Source organism: Triturus cristatus, chromosome 7 (genome assembly GCF_964204655.1).
Source record: "Triturus cristatus chromosome 7, aTriCri1.1, whole genome shotgun sequence".
In the NCBI taxonomy this organism is placed as follows: Eukaryota; Metazoa; Chordata; class Amphibia; order Caudata; family Salamandridae; genus Triturus; species Triturus cristatus.
This window is the reverse complement of record NC_140590.1, coordinates 910,184,367-910,198,243: the sequence shown is the minus strand read 5'-3', so window position 1 is coordinate 910,198,243 and position 13,877 is coordinate 910,184,367. Positions and strand designations below refer to the sequence as shown.

General features: G+C 40.3%; 1 protein-coding gene across 6 annotated transcripts in view; it reads right to left on the bottom strand.

Annotated features, from left to right (window-relative positions):
- Nucleotides 1-13,877, bottom strand: part of TENM2 (teneurin transmembrane protein 2) — a 2,740,530-nt gene that overhangs the window by 850,247 nt on the left and 1,876,406 nt on the right. For all 6 annotated transcript variants that reach the window (XM_085617838.1, XM_085617837.1, XM_085617839.1 and 3 more), the window contains one exon: nucleotides 4,658-4,867. In XM_085617838.1, the coding sequence (XP_085473964.1) occupies nucleotides 4,658-4,867 (210 nt within the window). The remainder of the gene's footprint in view (nucleotides 1-4,657; nucleotides 4,868-13,877) is intronic.

Below are 13,877 nucleotides of genomic sequence, written 5' to 3'. Positions count from 1 at the left end.
TATGGTTTTTTCAGTGAATTTGCAAGGTTTTTTAAATGCTAAGTTACTTTACGCCATTCGTGGCGTGCGCGCCCAGTTAACGCAGTTCGTTCCGTGCGCGCACGGTGCGCTTCGCGCACCGTGCGCGCACAGTGAGCACGCGGTGCGCTTCGCGCACCGCGCGCCCACTTTACGCAGTTAGTGCCGTGCACGCACAGTGGTCACGCGGTGCGCTGCGCGCACCGCGTGCCCACGTTAAGCGGGATGGGCCATGTACGCACGATGCGCTTCGCGCACCGTGCGCACATGGGGGACATATTTTGCGCATCTTTGTGAAATGTATTCTTTGTTAACTTCGTGGCTGAAATAAGCCATGCACAAATGGTGACCTGCGGGCACCATTTGCACACGGGGTGGGAAGAGTTGGGATATATATATATTTTTTTTAAATTTTTACCGTACGCGTACGGTAAGCGTAATCGGCGATTTTCCGAAAAAAAAGTTTTGTTTTTTTTTGGGCTTGGGGGTTGTTTGGGGACCCCTGTATCAATGCTGGGTGGTTAGGATCTCATGAAACTGCCTCTTTACACATTTTTGGGTTTCGTTTTGGCTGCCCAACTCAGGAAGCGAGAGAGAAAATGGCGGCCGCCGCTTCCTGGTTTCGACCGATTCGAATGTTTACTAAGATCTAACAGCCAATCAGAATCGCGCTCGCGCACGCCACCGTACGCGTACGGTAAGCGCACCGTAAGCCCACGGTAAGCTGCCACAGATATATATATTGATTTAAAGGCTATTTTCTCAGATTCTACTGAACAGATTTACACCAAACCTACAAAAGGCACTTCCTTGACCTGGGGACTACCTCTCTGCCAAATTTCATTAAATTCTGTTCAGCCGTTCGGGCTGTAGCCCTGTCTAAAGGTCCGATGGAAAAATGCATGGGAAAAACGCGTTTTGGGACCCCCCTTTTATCTCAGCCCCCGCTTGACGAATCCCCCCGAGACTTTCAGGGTAGGAGCGGAGCGTAGCGCCCCACCTATTTTGAAAAATTCGCGAGGATTCGTCGACCGGCGCCAAAGTTATTCAAAATAGAATGTTGCGGATTTCCTATGGAAACGTGGTCCTAACTATAACTACCTACTGGCGACCGCCAGTAGGTAATATATATATATATATATATGACCACAGCTTACCATGGTAACTTCATGGATACCTCGATACATACTGATACATGCTGATAACAAGGCAATAGCTGTTTGGCTGAAGGCTGTCTTTACAAAATGTAAATGTCAGCCATGTCGTTCTCAGCACACTTTTGTTGTTTTTCACTGCGTTCTGGGTTAGAATTACATATAGATAAGTACTAGCTTTTATTGTTGTTCCCTACCTATTACCACTTTATTTCCCTCATCTTGAAAAATTAAATTTTTATCAAAATCACAATTTTAGCATTGTGGAGAAAAACATCTACAGCAAAGAAGAGTACTAAGGGCTATTAAAAGGTGTGAAATACAGAATGAAATATTTTGGTGGCTGCCACTTTGTAGCAGGAAAGAAGCTTCATTTTCCAGAAATTGCAATTTTGATGAAATTCACGATTTTTTCTAATGTTTTTATAACAAGGCTATGGTTGGAGAAAAACTTAGTAGGATGCACAGGCAAATGCATTTGTCTGGCTAATGTCAGGACTTACAACCAACGTTACCTGAATGGATAGATAGCAAATGTTTATGTCACCCATTGCCTTTTCGATATTTAGATCATTTGAAGATATAGGGTGACATGTAAGTGTCCAATTAGCATGTCAAACTATTTCTCTACATATATATTACCAAAGATGCTATGGAAAAAACAAGAATGAGGAGACCTTTTGTATCCCAATGCATTTATGTATTTTGGTACATGCACAGTGGACATTTACACGTGTTTTCCTGTGATCACAAAGAGGAAAATAAAAGAAATTAATACCAATCATAGGAAAAAACAAAAGCATCAACGTCCTGAAGAGCCAATGCTTTATTGTTTTTAATTGGGTGAATAAGCATGCCTATCTGTTTATATACGTCCCTAGCCTGTTTGACAGGCTGGGGACAGATCTTAAAAAGAATGCCTTTGTCTCTAATGGCCCTACCCTGGTTGTGACCAGAGGACTAATCAAACTTTTTCCTGTGATGCCCAAGCGACTGGAGTTAATTTACTTCATTTCCATGCTTTGACTAAGGCCTGAGAAGGAGATAATGGTGGCTATGCCCTTCCACCTTGTTCAATCGTGGGAAGGTAGAGCAAAATTATATTGAGGCAGCTTATTTCTAGTCAAGTGTTTTACCCATACTGCCTAAGTGTGGTGGTGTGGGGAGAATTATCTTTCAAACTTTCCCACATTCACCAAACACGCTGGGGAAAAAATACACCCTTCTTCCTCACCTTTCCCAAGGGCGATGGGGAGCGCTTTAAAGAAATCTTGGGAGGAGGGGGTGTCAAGTTAGCAGATGCTCCACTTTGAATCACTCTCACCTTGACAAAGGATGATGGGGAAATTGTCCTCTACATCCTCAAAAACAGATGGTGGGGGTAGAAGTTGTTGACCCCTCCAACTTACCCCGGGATGTGGGTGTATTTGCCTCCATCTTTCGAAGGGCAAAAAGGGTATGCAATTTTTTAAAAAAAGAAGTGGGTGTTATATTAGCTTACCAGCTCCTCTGGGAGCAACAGCATTGTGAATGTCACAGAGGAGTGGGTAAACTTGCTCTGAATTATGTCTGCTGTTCTAAGTTAAGAACAGGCTACATGAGTCGTTGACAGCTGATCTGCTCATCTGTGTCTTGCAAAAACCAATACATCATAAGAAAGTGTGTTAGCTTGCTTCCATTTCTGAATTCTGTGGGCAGCTGTGAACAGGGCGAAGGAGTGACCCGCTCCTTCTTGACCTGTACACTTAAAACAGATCCTGTGCATCCATGTCTTCTTTCTTAACTCACACATACATGTTCAGGAAATCTGTTTTGTGATCAACACAAATGTTATATTTAAAGGGTAATGAAAATACAGGCTTTACAAAATTCATCGACCCTTAAGAGAAAGTACAAAAATCTTCATGCTATTCAGTGAACTACCTACCTAGAAGGTAGCTGGCAACATATAGTTTGTCCAAAAGGTGTTTTCAGATATCTTTGGATTTTCTTGCCTCTCCCCATACAATATTTGAGCTCTGGTGAAGAGTAGATTGCGGACAATAGGTACATAGTAGCCAACATTGCTTCAAGGTGAAAAATAAATAAATGTGTCAGGAAGCAATAACTGGGTTGAAAACTCTGCCATCCCAACAACTTGAAGAAAGGACTTGTGGCTATCATTTATGCTAATGCTACCTCATATACATGAAATATGAACTGTGATGGTGATAGAGAAACATTTGATCCAAATAGTTCCACAAGTGATAGCTTCTGAATGAAGATGCCTCCTTTAGTGTAGACAAAAGGGATTTTTCTGAGTTTATCAGAAATTTCCAACGCCCTCTGCACATGGAATAGTGATCCAATAGCTACTGAATTTCTTAGTGCACTTATAAAAAGATTATAAGAGCTGGTAATATATTTTAAACAAGGCTTCCTGATATAATGTGTTCCTCAATTATGCTTTAGAGTTAGTAGGAAATTTTGCTCTGATAATGAGGTTCTACAGCAATAGAACTTGAAATTCTCTTTTTCATTGAAAGATGTAAGACTTTCAACTACACTATGCTAACAGAGAAAGAAATAATCAATTTAGAATGAGGTAAGAATAAAGAACATATACCTCACTCACTAATTAAATGAAACGATTTCTTTGGCGCCTGTTTCAAAGAAACCTTAAGAACATACTTACCCAGCATATTTCTTCTTACCAGAAACCCTCATACTGCAAGCTTCTTCAAAACTAATGATCTATTAAGGTGGAAAGTGTGTTCTAGATGAACTGCATTATATATCACTGCCTTACATTTCCCATTGCTGACGGCCACGTCCTTCAAAGTTTCAGAGATGGAAATTCTCACTTTTTTTGCATTTTTAAGATAAACAGCTTTTCATAAAGCATGTTAGACAAGGCTCTTTCTGCAGGGTCACCCCGAAACCTTTTGTCTTCCTCCTCCCTTTCAACAAAACAGAACTACATGACGGATATAAAAGTCACCAAACTAGAACTGGACTCTTAAAGCACACACTTTGGATGCATTGGCCTTCTTTTAAAGGCAACTCTAAATTTTACATAAGTAAGAAGCTGTCATTTGCAAGGGTACACAGACAAGTACTTCTTCACTTGCCTATCAGCCACAAATATTGAATGTCATGAAATTGCAAGACATTACAATCATACAAATTACTTATGGATATATCGCTACCAGAAAAGACTTTTATGAGGTGGAACCCCTCATTATAATTCATAGTGGCAGCAAGTAATTACTAGTTTTATATTACTTTAACTAGAGGTATCAAAAAAGAAGTCACTCCAGAGAGAAATTAACTGAGAAAATGAGATTGATTGGTTATGGGGATAAACTTGAAATTCCAAACAATTTCTAAAAACTATATCTTTTTAATTTTCTTACTCTTTTCAAATTTTGTGCATCACAATGAACACTTGCATTATCATATTCGGAGTTATGCATAAATCCACCCAAGAGTTCCCATATTCTTACCAGTGTTCGAAGTCTGTTGCTGCGCTGAACATGCTCTTAAGAGATAGGAGTTAGGAGAGAACTCTTCATCAGGGTTGGTGTCCATGATTTGATGTGAGTTATTGCTGTCTAGCAATGGCATTTGGCAGCTAACTTGGGGAGGATTATGAGAACTAGGCAGCTGAGCAGATGGAAGAAGGCTAGAGGAGGATGTTGGTGGAAGGGGGCGACCTGGGAAAAAAAAGTAAAAAACGATCAAATGTCAGCAATACTAACTATACAAATATCTATTTATCGCTTTCATGAAATGAAAAATGCAAAGAGACTCAAACTTTCCTCTCCTTTGTTTTTGTTACAACTTAGAATTGAATAAATATAAACATATGCTAAAATACAGGGGCACATAAGACTTAAAGGCCCTGCTGGCAACTACGATATTCTCATACTATATAAAAATCTTAACACCCTAAAAAAGGAAAGACCTATAGTTTAGTACTGTTCATCCTTGAGATTGTCTGTCAGGCAACATCTTAAATTGCTTTACATAGTAAGTTATCACAGATCATCATCTTTATTTCTTTAAGTATGAGGCATTCAAAAAAATTAGTTCATCTGTTCTAAATTGTGGTTGTCAGAACATGGATTATTAATTAGGATGGATGGAAGTCCACCAAGGAATAAAGCCATATACTTGTGAAGATAAAACAGTTTTAATAATTTAGGCCTGGCTTCTACCACTTGGTAGCTATGGCACAGAGCAGACAGGTTTAACTTAGGGAAATCTGTAAAGTATTTAGCAGTAACCAAACTGTACAAACACAACACAATAAAAATCCCACACCCAACTTATAAAGTTAGAGATAAAACTTTAATGAGAGAAATAACACCAAAATGACAAACATCCAATAAAGGAAATTGTAGATATTATATTTTAAAGATTTAAGACAAAGACCACAAAATAAAAATAAAGGTGGTAAACAGAAGTCACTGTTCTCTGTTGACAGGGACATAGGCATGATTTCAGGAAAACTGCACTGGATCGTGGGTCGGATGACCAATGCGGGTTGACCAGGTCAAAGATTTTACCATCTGACCCAGTCTATGAAATGCAAGTCAAAATCCTCGAGCAGGGCAAGGTTACAGGCTATATCCGAAACTTCCTGTCAAAACCAGAAAGTCAATGGATAATGTCTCCCAGAAGCTGCTGCTTTTGATTAAAAAAGCTCACAGTGGGAGAAATTCTAATTTAGTGCTAGAATTGGGGTCTCTAGTTGTTGGAGAAAGGTAGGTACCTTTGTCCAAATAGGGACCCTTGCTTCTAGTCAGGGTAAGGGGGAAACACACTTTAGATAACGCCTGATCACCCACTGGGTAGCTTGGCACGAGCAGACAGACTTATCCCAAAGGCAATATCTAAAGTATTTGTACTCAACAAGACCAACATGACAACATACATGTAATAAGAATATGACTTTTTAAAAATGTTTCAAACAACTTGGCTCATAGAAAACTATGGTTGCATGATTTCTCTAAAAGTACCTGTAGTAGTGACAAAATTCACCAGTCCATACAGCCGCAGAGATGGGAAGCATCGAAAAAGAAAGAGATGTGTCAGTTCCTGAGACCATGGGAAGGCGATGCAACAGTTCTGCTGCACTCACAAGAAGTGAAGCATCGAATCTGGTCCGTAGGGGGATGTGAAGCATCGATTCCGAGACGGTTCTGGTCTGCGGGTGATGCGTCGGGAAAACTTGCCATACAGATACGATGCATGGAAATCCAGGCTGCATCGGCTATTCATGCGGCGGCGTCGAATGGCGCTGCCTTGGTTTCTTCAGCCGCTATTCCTTGAAGCGTCGGTTCTTGCAGCGGCGACAGGAGCTGTTTTGGTTTTGGCAACGGCACGGCGATGCGTGGAGATTCTTCTCGCACATCAGTGCTGCGTCGGAAATAAAGCCACAAGAGCGATGCGTTGATTTATTTGTAGTTGCAGTGCTTTTGCAGCTTCCAACAGCAGGAACAACCTCCAGATGCCCAACACAGTCACATGCACTTCTTAGCAGGTCAGAACGCCTAGCAGGGAGTTCAGGGGAGCTGGGGTTGAAGTCTTTGTGTCCCTGGAACTTCAAAACAGGAGGCAAGCTCTACTCAAGCCCTTGGGGATCTTTCTCCTCAAGCAGGGGGTCAAAGCACACAGCAAAGTCCTTGTCCTTTCCTTGTCGGAAACAGCTACTGCAGGCTAACCCCAAACAGCACCCTGCAATGGGGCCGCACTCCTACTCCATTTTCTCCAATTCTTCTCCTTGGCAAAGGTTCCTTTTGATTCCAGAAGTAGTCTAAAGTTCTGGGGTTTTATGTCTAATACTTATAGCCCTATTCAGGTGCAAGAAATCTCTTCCAACTTCTCTAAATGCAACCAAGCCCCATTCAGCTCAGCTCTGAGTCATCCAGGAAGGACCAGGTACACCTCAACCTCCCCAGTGACTGTCTACAGTGAATACACATCCCCAGCCCCTGTCACCCCAATACCAGACGGTCAATACACAAACAGTCAGAGGCCCACAGAATGTTTAAACAAGAAAATGACTACTTTCTAAAAGAGGCATTTTCAAACACACAATTTAAAAAACATCTTTACTAAAATATGTGTTATTAAATTCTGAGTTCAGAGAGCCTAAACTTTATTCCTCTATCTTGTCCCAAAGGGAAGTTATACTTGTAAGGTGATACAAAGTATCTCCCATGTTAGCCTATAGGACAGATAGGCTTTCAATAGTGAAAAATTAAATTGACAGTATGACACTATCAGGACATGTCACACACATCAGTATATGTCCTACCTTTCCCATATACTGCACCCTGCCCTTGGGGTACCTTGGGCCTACCTGAGGGGTGCCTTACCTGTAAGAAAAGGGAAGGATAGTGCCTGGCAAGTGGGTACACTTGCCAGGTCACCCACTTGCCAGGCAGACATGGCAGTTTAAACCTGCAGGCAGACACTGTAGTGTCAGGTCTGAGATACCTTTACAGGGCTACTCATGTGAGTTTTACTATCAGTGCTGCAGGTGCACTAGTAGAATTTGATTTACAGGTCCTGGCACACTTAGTGCACTTTACTAGGGGCATTATAGTAAATCAAATATGTCAATCATGGATAACCAATCATACAGTTATACAGGGAGCACTTGCACTTTGACACTGATCAGCTGTGGCAAAGTGCCCAAAGCATCTAAGCATCTAAGCCAGCAAAAACAAAATCCAGCACAGCATCAAAAATACAGGTGGTAGAGGCAAAAGGTCAGGGGAAACCACGCCAAAGATGCCAAGTCGAACAATGTGGGTTGCAAATGTAACATTAATTGATAACAGTAGATATTGCATTTAATCATTGACTGAGCTGGCATATTTGTAGACATGCATGATGGATTTTTTAGTTGGTATTTCTTGGTTGCATTTTTAAAATAACATTGATATTGTATTCACAGGCACATACAATTGCAACCATATATAACCCATCCTGGAACATTTCCACTGGCTGGCCATCAAGAAAAGAGTTCTTTTTAAAGCTCTAACAATCGTTCATTTCACCAGTTATGAGAATGCACCTCCCTTTGTGGACGCCAAATTTCCCATTATCCATCAACAGTATACTCTGCAATTTACTGGCAATTTATACTGAAAATTCCTAAAACTATAACAGTAAAGTTTGATTACAGAACATTCTAAATCGCAACTGTACTAGTCCATCTCCATCCATTTTTGAGAAGACACTCAGGACTTTACTTTTTAGACAAGCATTTTAAAATTACGTTGTCATGTCTGCAAGCTAATCTCTTATGTTCTTATGAAGCGCCAAGTAACTCTTGTGATAAATCACTCTGTAAATAATATATATAAACATCTCCTTAGTTTAAGATTCCCAAGTGCCTTTTGTGTTTTTATCTTCTCTGTTCTCAGGTCATGAATTTTTTCACTTCTTTTCTCATACAATTATACTGCCTCTCTTTTCTATCAGCTCATTAATACAAGAGCTAAATAAATTTGCATGAATACAAATAAATGAAAAATTCTTTTGTGTTTCATCAATTGACATTCATCTTAGAAAATACTTTGCCGATTACTAGAAACTGATACATCTGTAAAAATACAAAAAGGGTTTCATGATATTTTTGAAGCTTTACAGTGCATATTATAAACAGCTGAATTGCACATTGATTAAGGACTGCTGCTGATACAAAATGACATGGTGATGTGCATCTTTTGGCAAGTCGGTAAAATAATCTACATACCCATATACTCATCTAATGATCCACTAAAATAGTCATTCACACACCCATACAGGCACTGTCACACCGAAATTATTGCTTCCATTGTCTTGAAACATTGTATCATTATATTATATAAAACATAGTCATGCTAGTATTTTTATGTGATTAGGTATATTTTAAGTTAAATCTGTAGCAAATCACTGCATCAAAACTAAAATACAAATCTTTCTTGGTGTCATGTAATAGAAGGGACAAAGACATTGTGATGGCACTGAAATTGCTTCAGTATTCATAGATATTTATAGCAGCACAAAATAAAAAAATGTTCACAAATTCAAATCAGAAAATGTGTCTGAAATGCTATCTACAGCGAAACATGTTTTATGGTCAGCAAGCCATTGAAATGCACTGAGGCTCTTCAACAGACACAAAACTGAGCATTGAAATCCTGAAGGAAGTTCAACCTGGAACATGGCCATGAATTAAAGATAATCTAAAAATACTAGTAAAGTAGAAACTGAATAAAATATGTTGCAAAACCCAGAAACCTAATTGAAATACTGCACCTGCAGCCATCCTGTTGGGTAAGACTGCATCCTCATGGCCATATAATTAAAAGTGAGGTTTCAATACAGGACGTTATCTAGCACCTTTTTCATGCTCTATCAATATAAGCCACTTTTTCTAAACCCAATACTCAAGAAATGTTTAGAACAAGTTAAGCAGTGCACGGTGAGGGTGCAAGTTATTGTTACCTTAGGGCACAAATTTTAGTTACTTGAGTTAATTATATCTGCAGAATTTTAATGGTTTTGTGCATGTGTAATAAATGCTGAATTTAAGCATAATGTCCGTTTAACCTTTGGTTTTGTAATGAATTTTTAATGCTTTTTAAATCTATTTCCTATCTTTAATGTCCCTGTAACTTTTAATTTGTTCAGTGAATGTCTACATTTTTAATGGTATTTCCTAATTCTAATAACCGTGTAAAATGTGTTGTTCGTCAGTGAATTTCTATGGTTTTTTAATGGTATTTCCTAGCTATAACGTCCCTGTAACCTGTGTGTGTGAGTGTGAGGTGGGTCATGTGTGACTGGCTGTGTGGTTCTGTCAGTGGTTGTATGAGTGGATGTGTGGGTCTGTGAGTGGCTGTATGGGTGTGTATGTGTGAGCGTGGCTGTGTGAGTGTGTGGGTGCCTCTGTGGGTCTGTGTGTGGGTGAGTGCATGGTTTACCAGGCCTCTGAGTTGGTCTTTGAGTTGCTGTATGGGTGTGTGAGTGGTGTTATGGATCTCTGAGTGGGTTTGTGAGTGGCTGTATGGGTGTGTGAGTAGGTGTGTAGGTGTTTGTGTGGCTGTGTTAGTGGGTCTATGAGTGCATGTGTGGGTGTGTGAGCAGGTGTGTGTGTGACTTGCTGTGTCGGTCTGTGAGTGGGTGTGTGAGTGGTTTTGTGGGTCTGTGAGTGGCTGTACAGGGGTATGAGTGAGTGTGTGAGTAGTTTGGTGGGTGTGTGAGTGGTTGCATGGGTGTCTGAGTACCTGTGAGTGGGTGTAGGGTTATGTGGGTGTATGAGTGGTATTCTGGGTCTCTGAATGGGTACATGAGTGGATGTATGGATGTGTGAGTGGGTGTGTGAGTTGTGTGAGTGTGTGAGTAGGTCTGTAAGTGGGTGTATTTTTCTAATTGGAATCTGGATCCGTGGATTCATTGAAGGTTCACAAGAGGTGGCTGTGCTGAGTACCAAAGTGGATTCACAGATCCTCATGGCCCCCCAAATATTTTTGGGACAATTTCTTGCCCATGAGGGGTCCCTCACAGACCCTTCCATTAGCCCATGGGGTAAGGATACCTCTATCCTGACCCCTTATATCCTATTTACACTTTATTGCCCCCTGGAAAATGTGTCCTGATTGACAAAAAGATGACTACAACCTTTCTCTCAGGTTACGGGCAGCCAATCATTACATTGCTGTTGTAAGTGGATCTGTGTCTCTAGATATACATACATCTTTTTTCTTTGTTAACTTCAAAACTACTGAACAGATCCATACCAAATTACTAAAAATTACTCTTTTTGGACCAAGATCTAACGTTCTGCCAGATTTGGTGTAATTCCATTCAGCGGTTCAGGCTGTAGTCATTTCTAATACCTGTATGTGAAATTGCATGGGAAAAACACGTTGTGGGACCCCCTTTTTTCAGCCCCCACTGGATGGATCACCCTGATTGTTTTCAGAGAGCAGCTGAAGTGACTGGCACACTATTTGAACATTTTGTGAAGATTCGCTAAACATCGCAAATGTTATTAGCAAAACAAAAAATGGTTTTCTTATGTAAACTAGGTCCTAGCTATAACTACCTACTTGTGACCACCAGTAGGTAATATATATATCTCCATACACCCGCTCACACACCCATATAGTCACTCACATACCCTCTGGCATACCCATAGTCACTCACACATTCACTCACAGAGCCAGAGAACCCTTCACAGACCCAAACAGCCACTCATATACCCACGCCCTAATCCACACAGCAACTTACACACTCACTCATACACCCACCCAGGACACACTCACATGCCCACTTACACACCCACACAACCATTCACTCCCCACTCATATAGCCACACACACCCACTCAGAGACTAAGAAAACCACTCATATACATACTCACTCACCCTTTCAGACACTCACTTACCTAGTCACACATCCATACAGCCACTTGCACACCTCTCACACACCCATTCAGTCACTGATACATCCAATCAGAGACTCAAAAATCCACTCGAACATCCACTACAGAGCCACACAGGCACTTACACACTTACACACCCACACAACAGTTTCCATACCCACTCACACATCCATACAGTTATTCACACATCCACTGTATTAAATGTGTTATTGTTTTGTATTGCATGTGTACTTTTGATTGGGGACAGATACGCGGATCTGTCGCATATCCACTCGTAGCATAGTTGACAAACCCTTATCAGGCCAAAGATACATGTGAAAATACAAAAAAGGATTTGAAAAAATAAAAAAGTGTTTGGGAAAAGGGCTGGCTGTGAAAGGAGCCTTTGTGTTTATTGTGTGTAGAAGATAACTACACATAGAACAGGATGCATTCTTTTAAGTTGTTGATGAACACACTGTTGTCTAGGTCTGTGAAATGGACTCCGTCTTTTCTATATATTACATTTATGTCAAAGCGTAAGTTGCTATGCTCTAGAGATTCCATGTTGTGGATTCGGAGAAATGCAGAAACAGCTTTATTGACATGTTTCCTCGATTGATCTAACTGTGGACAAAACTGGGTTGACCACTGCCACTTCTGTCTATGGCAAATGTTGGAAAACACCAAGGCAATATGTGGGAAAAGTGACAATAATTTACCAAAGGTATCCTTAATTGGGATTTCTAGTACTACCCCAGTATTTGTGCCTAGGTCATTGCCACAACAGTGCACAATCATGAGGTCTGGATGTTGGGTAATCTGCAATGCTTTCGACCAAAGGCAGCAGTTGATGCCACTTTCACTCTCTCTGGCCAAACCAAGTAATGTCTACATTAGGTAAACCTACATTACTGTCAATGCCACTGTTTCTAGCACTTTCTCTGGTCCAAAACACAAAACTGTGGCCCAAAATCCTGACTGACCATTTTGGAGACAAACAGGAGTAGTACACAGAAAAAGGCTGCAGGAGAATGACACAGTTTTGAAAATGAAAGGCAGCTAAAATGGAGGACAGTAAGTCAAAAATCAAATAGCATATTGGATTGGATGGTGGAGATAAGCAGGGAACTAAAATTAGGTAGAGACTATAACAAAAAAAAGTAACTGCCTCTGTGATTGGCTTTGGAAAAGTAAACAAAAGTTACGTTGTTTGGGATATACTTGGAATTGCTAACAGTCACCCACACCTGCTACAGGTGATATGAAGCTAGTATGCTGTTTTGAGAAAGTCTTGTGAACTTTCCACCTACTGGTACACAGTTGCTACTGGAGTGGAAACATGGTCACTATGAAAACGGAGGTAAAAGAGTGTGAGGGGATAGGGAACAAAAGAGACTGCTGTATGAAACTGAAAAACAGACTGATGTACATACATTGCCCAGTAGGAAGTGTATGTTTTGTAATTAACAACATTTTACAAAATGAAACATAAATTAAAAGTATTAACAGCAGATTGTCGAATGCTTTTAGGGGCTTCTGTGTGGATACTTGGATCCACTATGAATTTACACGGGGCGTGCTTAGCGCCACTGTGGATCTGCGATAAACCAATCAAATTGGGCTTCTTTTTAGGAAACATGGAAAGTGTTAAAAAAATTGTGACCATTCAGGAATGGTATAACAAAAATAAAAGATGAAAGGAAGTCTGTTATTTGCTAAGTATAGGAGTATGAGTAAGAGCACATGAGGAAGGGTAGCCATTTTAGGTACTATTCACTGAGAGTGAAGGAGGATTACCATAGTGTGATTTGAGATTTGAAGGGGAGCACATATGTTAACAGACATTACAATAAATGTTGGACAACAGCTAAGAGATTTTTCAGCTTTGTTAATCAGGTTGTACTATAAACAAGTATAGTAAAACAAAAACTATGAGTGAATATAAGCTAAAAGAAAATCTGCAACTTCTAGACACTACAGTAAAAGGCAAAATAGAAGCGAGCTTTGAACTAAAAATATAGTCAGCAGTAAAGGGGGACGAGGAATTGCTTTACTGAAAATAAAATTATTTTATTACGCTGATATGAATGAATGTGTTAGAAATTAGAAGTGGGTGCTTGCTTATAGTATGTAATTTAATAGTATGTAATTTGCACCCAGTCACACAGTAAGGCCGGCACTTACACATCTAGTTACACTGCTGTAAAAACACATATGTACCCACCACTCATTTAGCCAGACAGCAAAAGACATACTCAGTCACACACCCATACAACCATTCACAAACCCATTTAC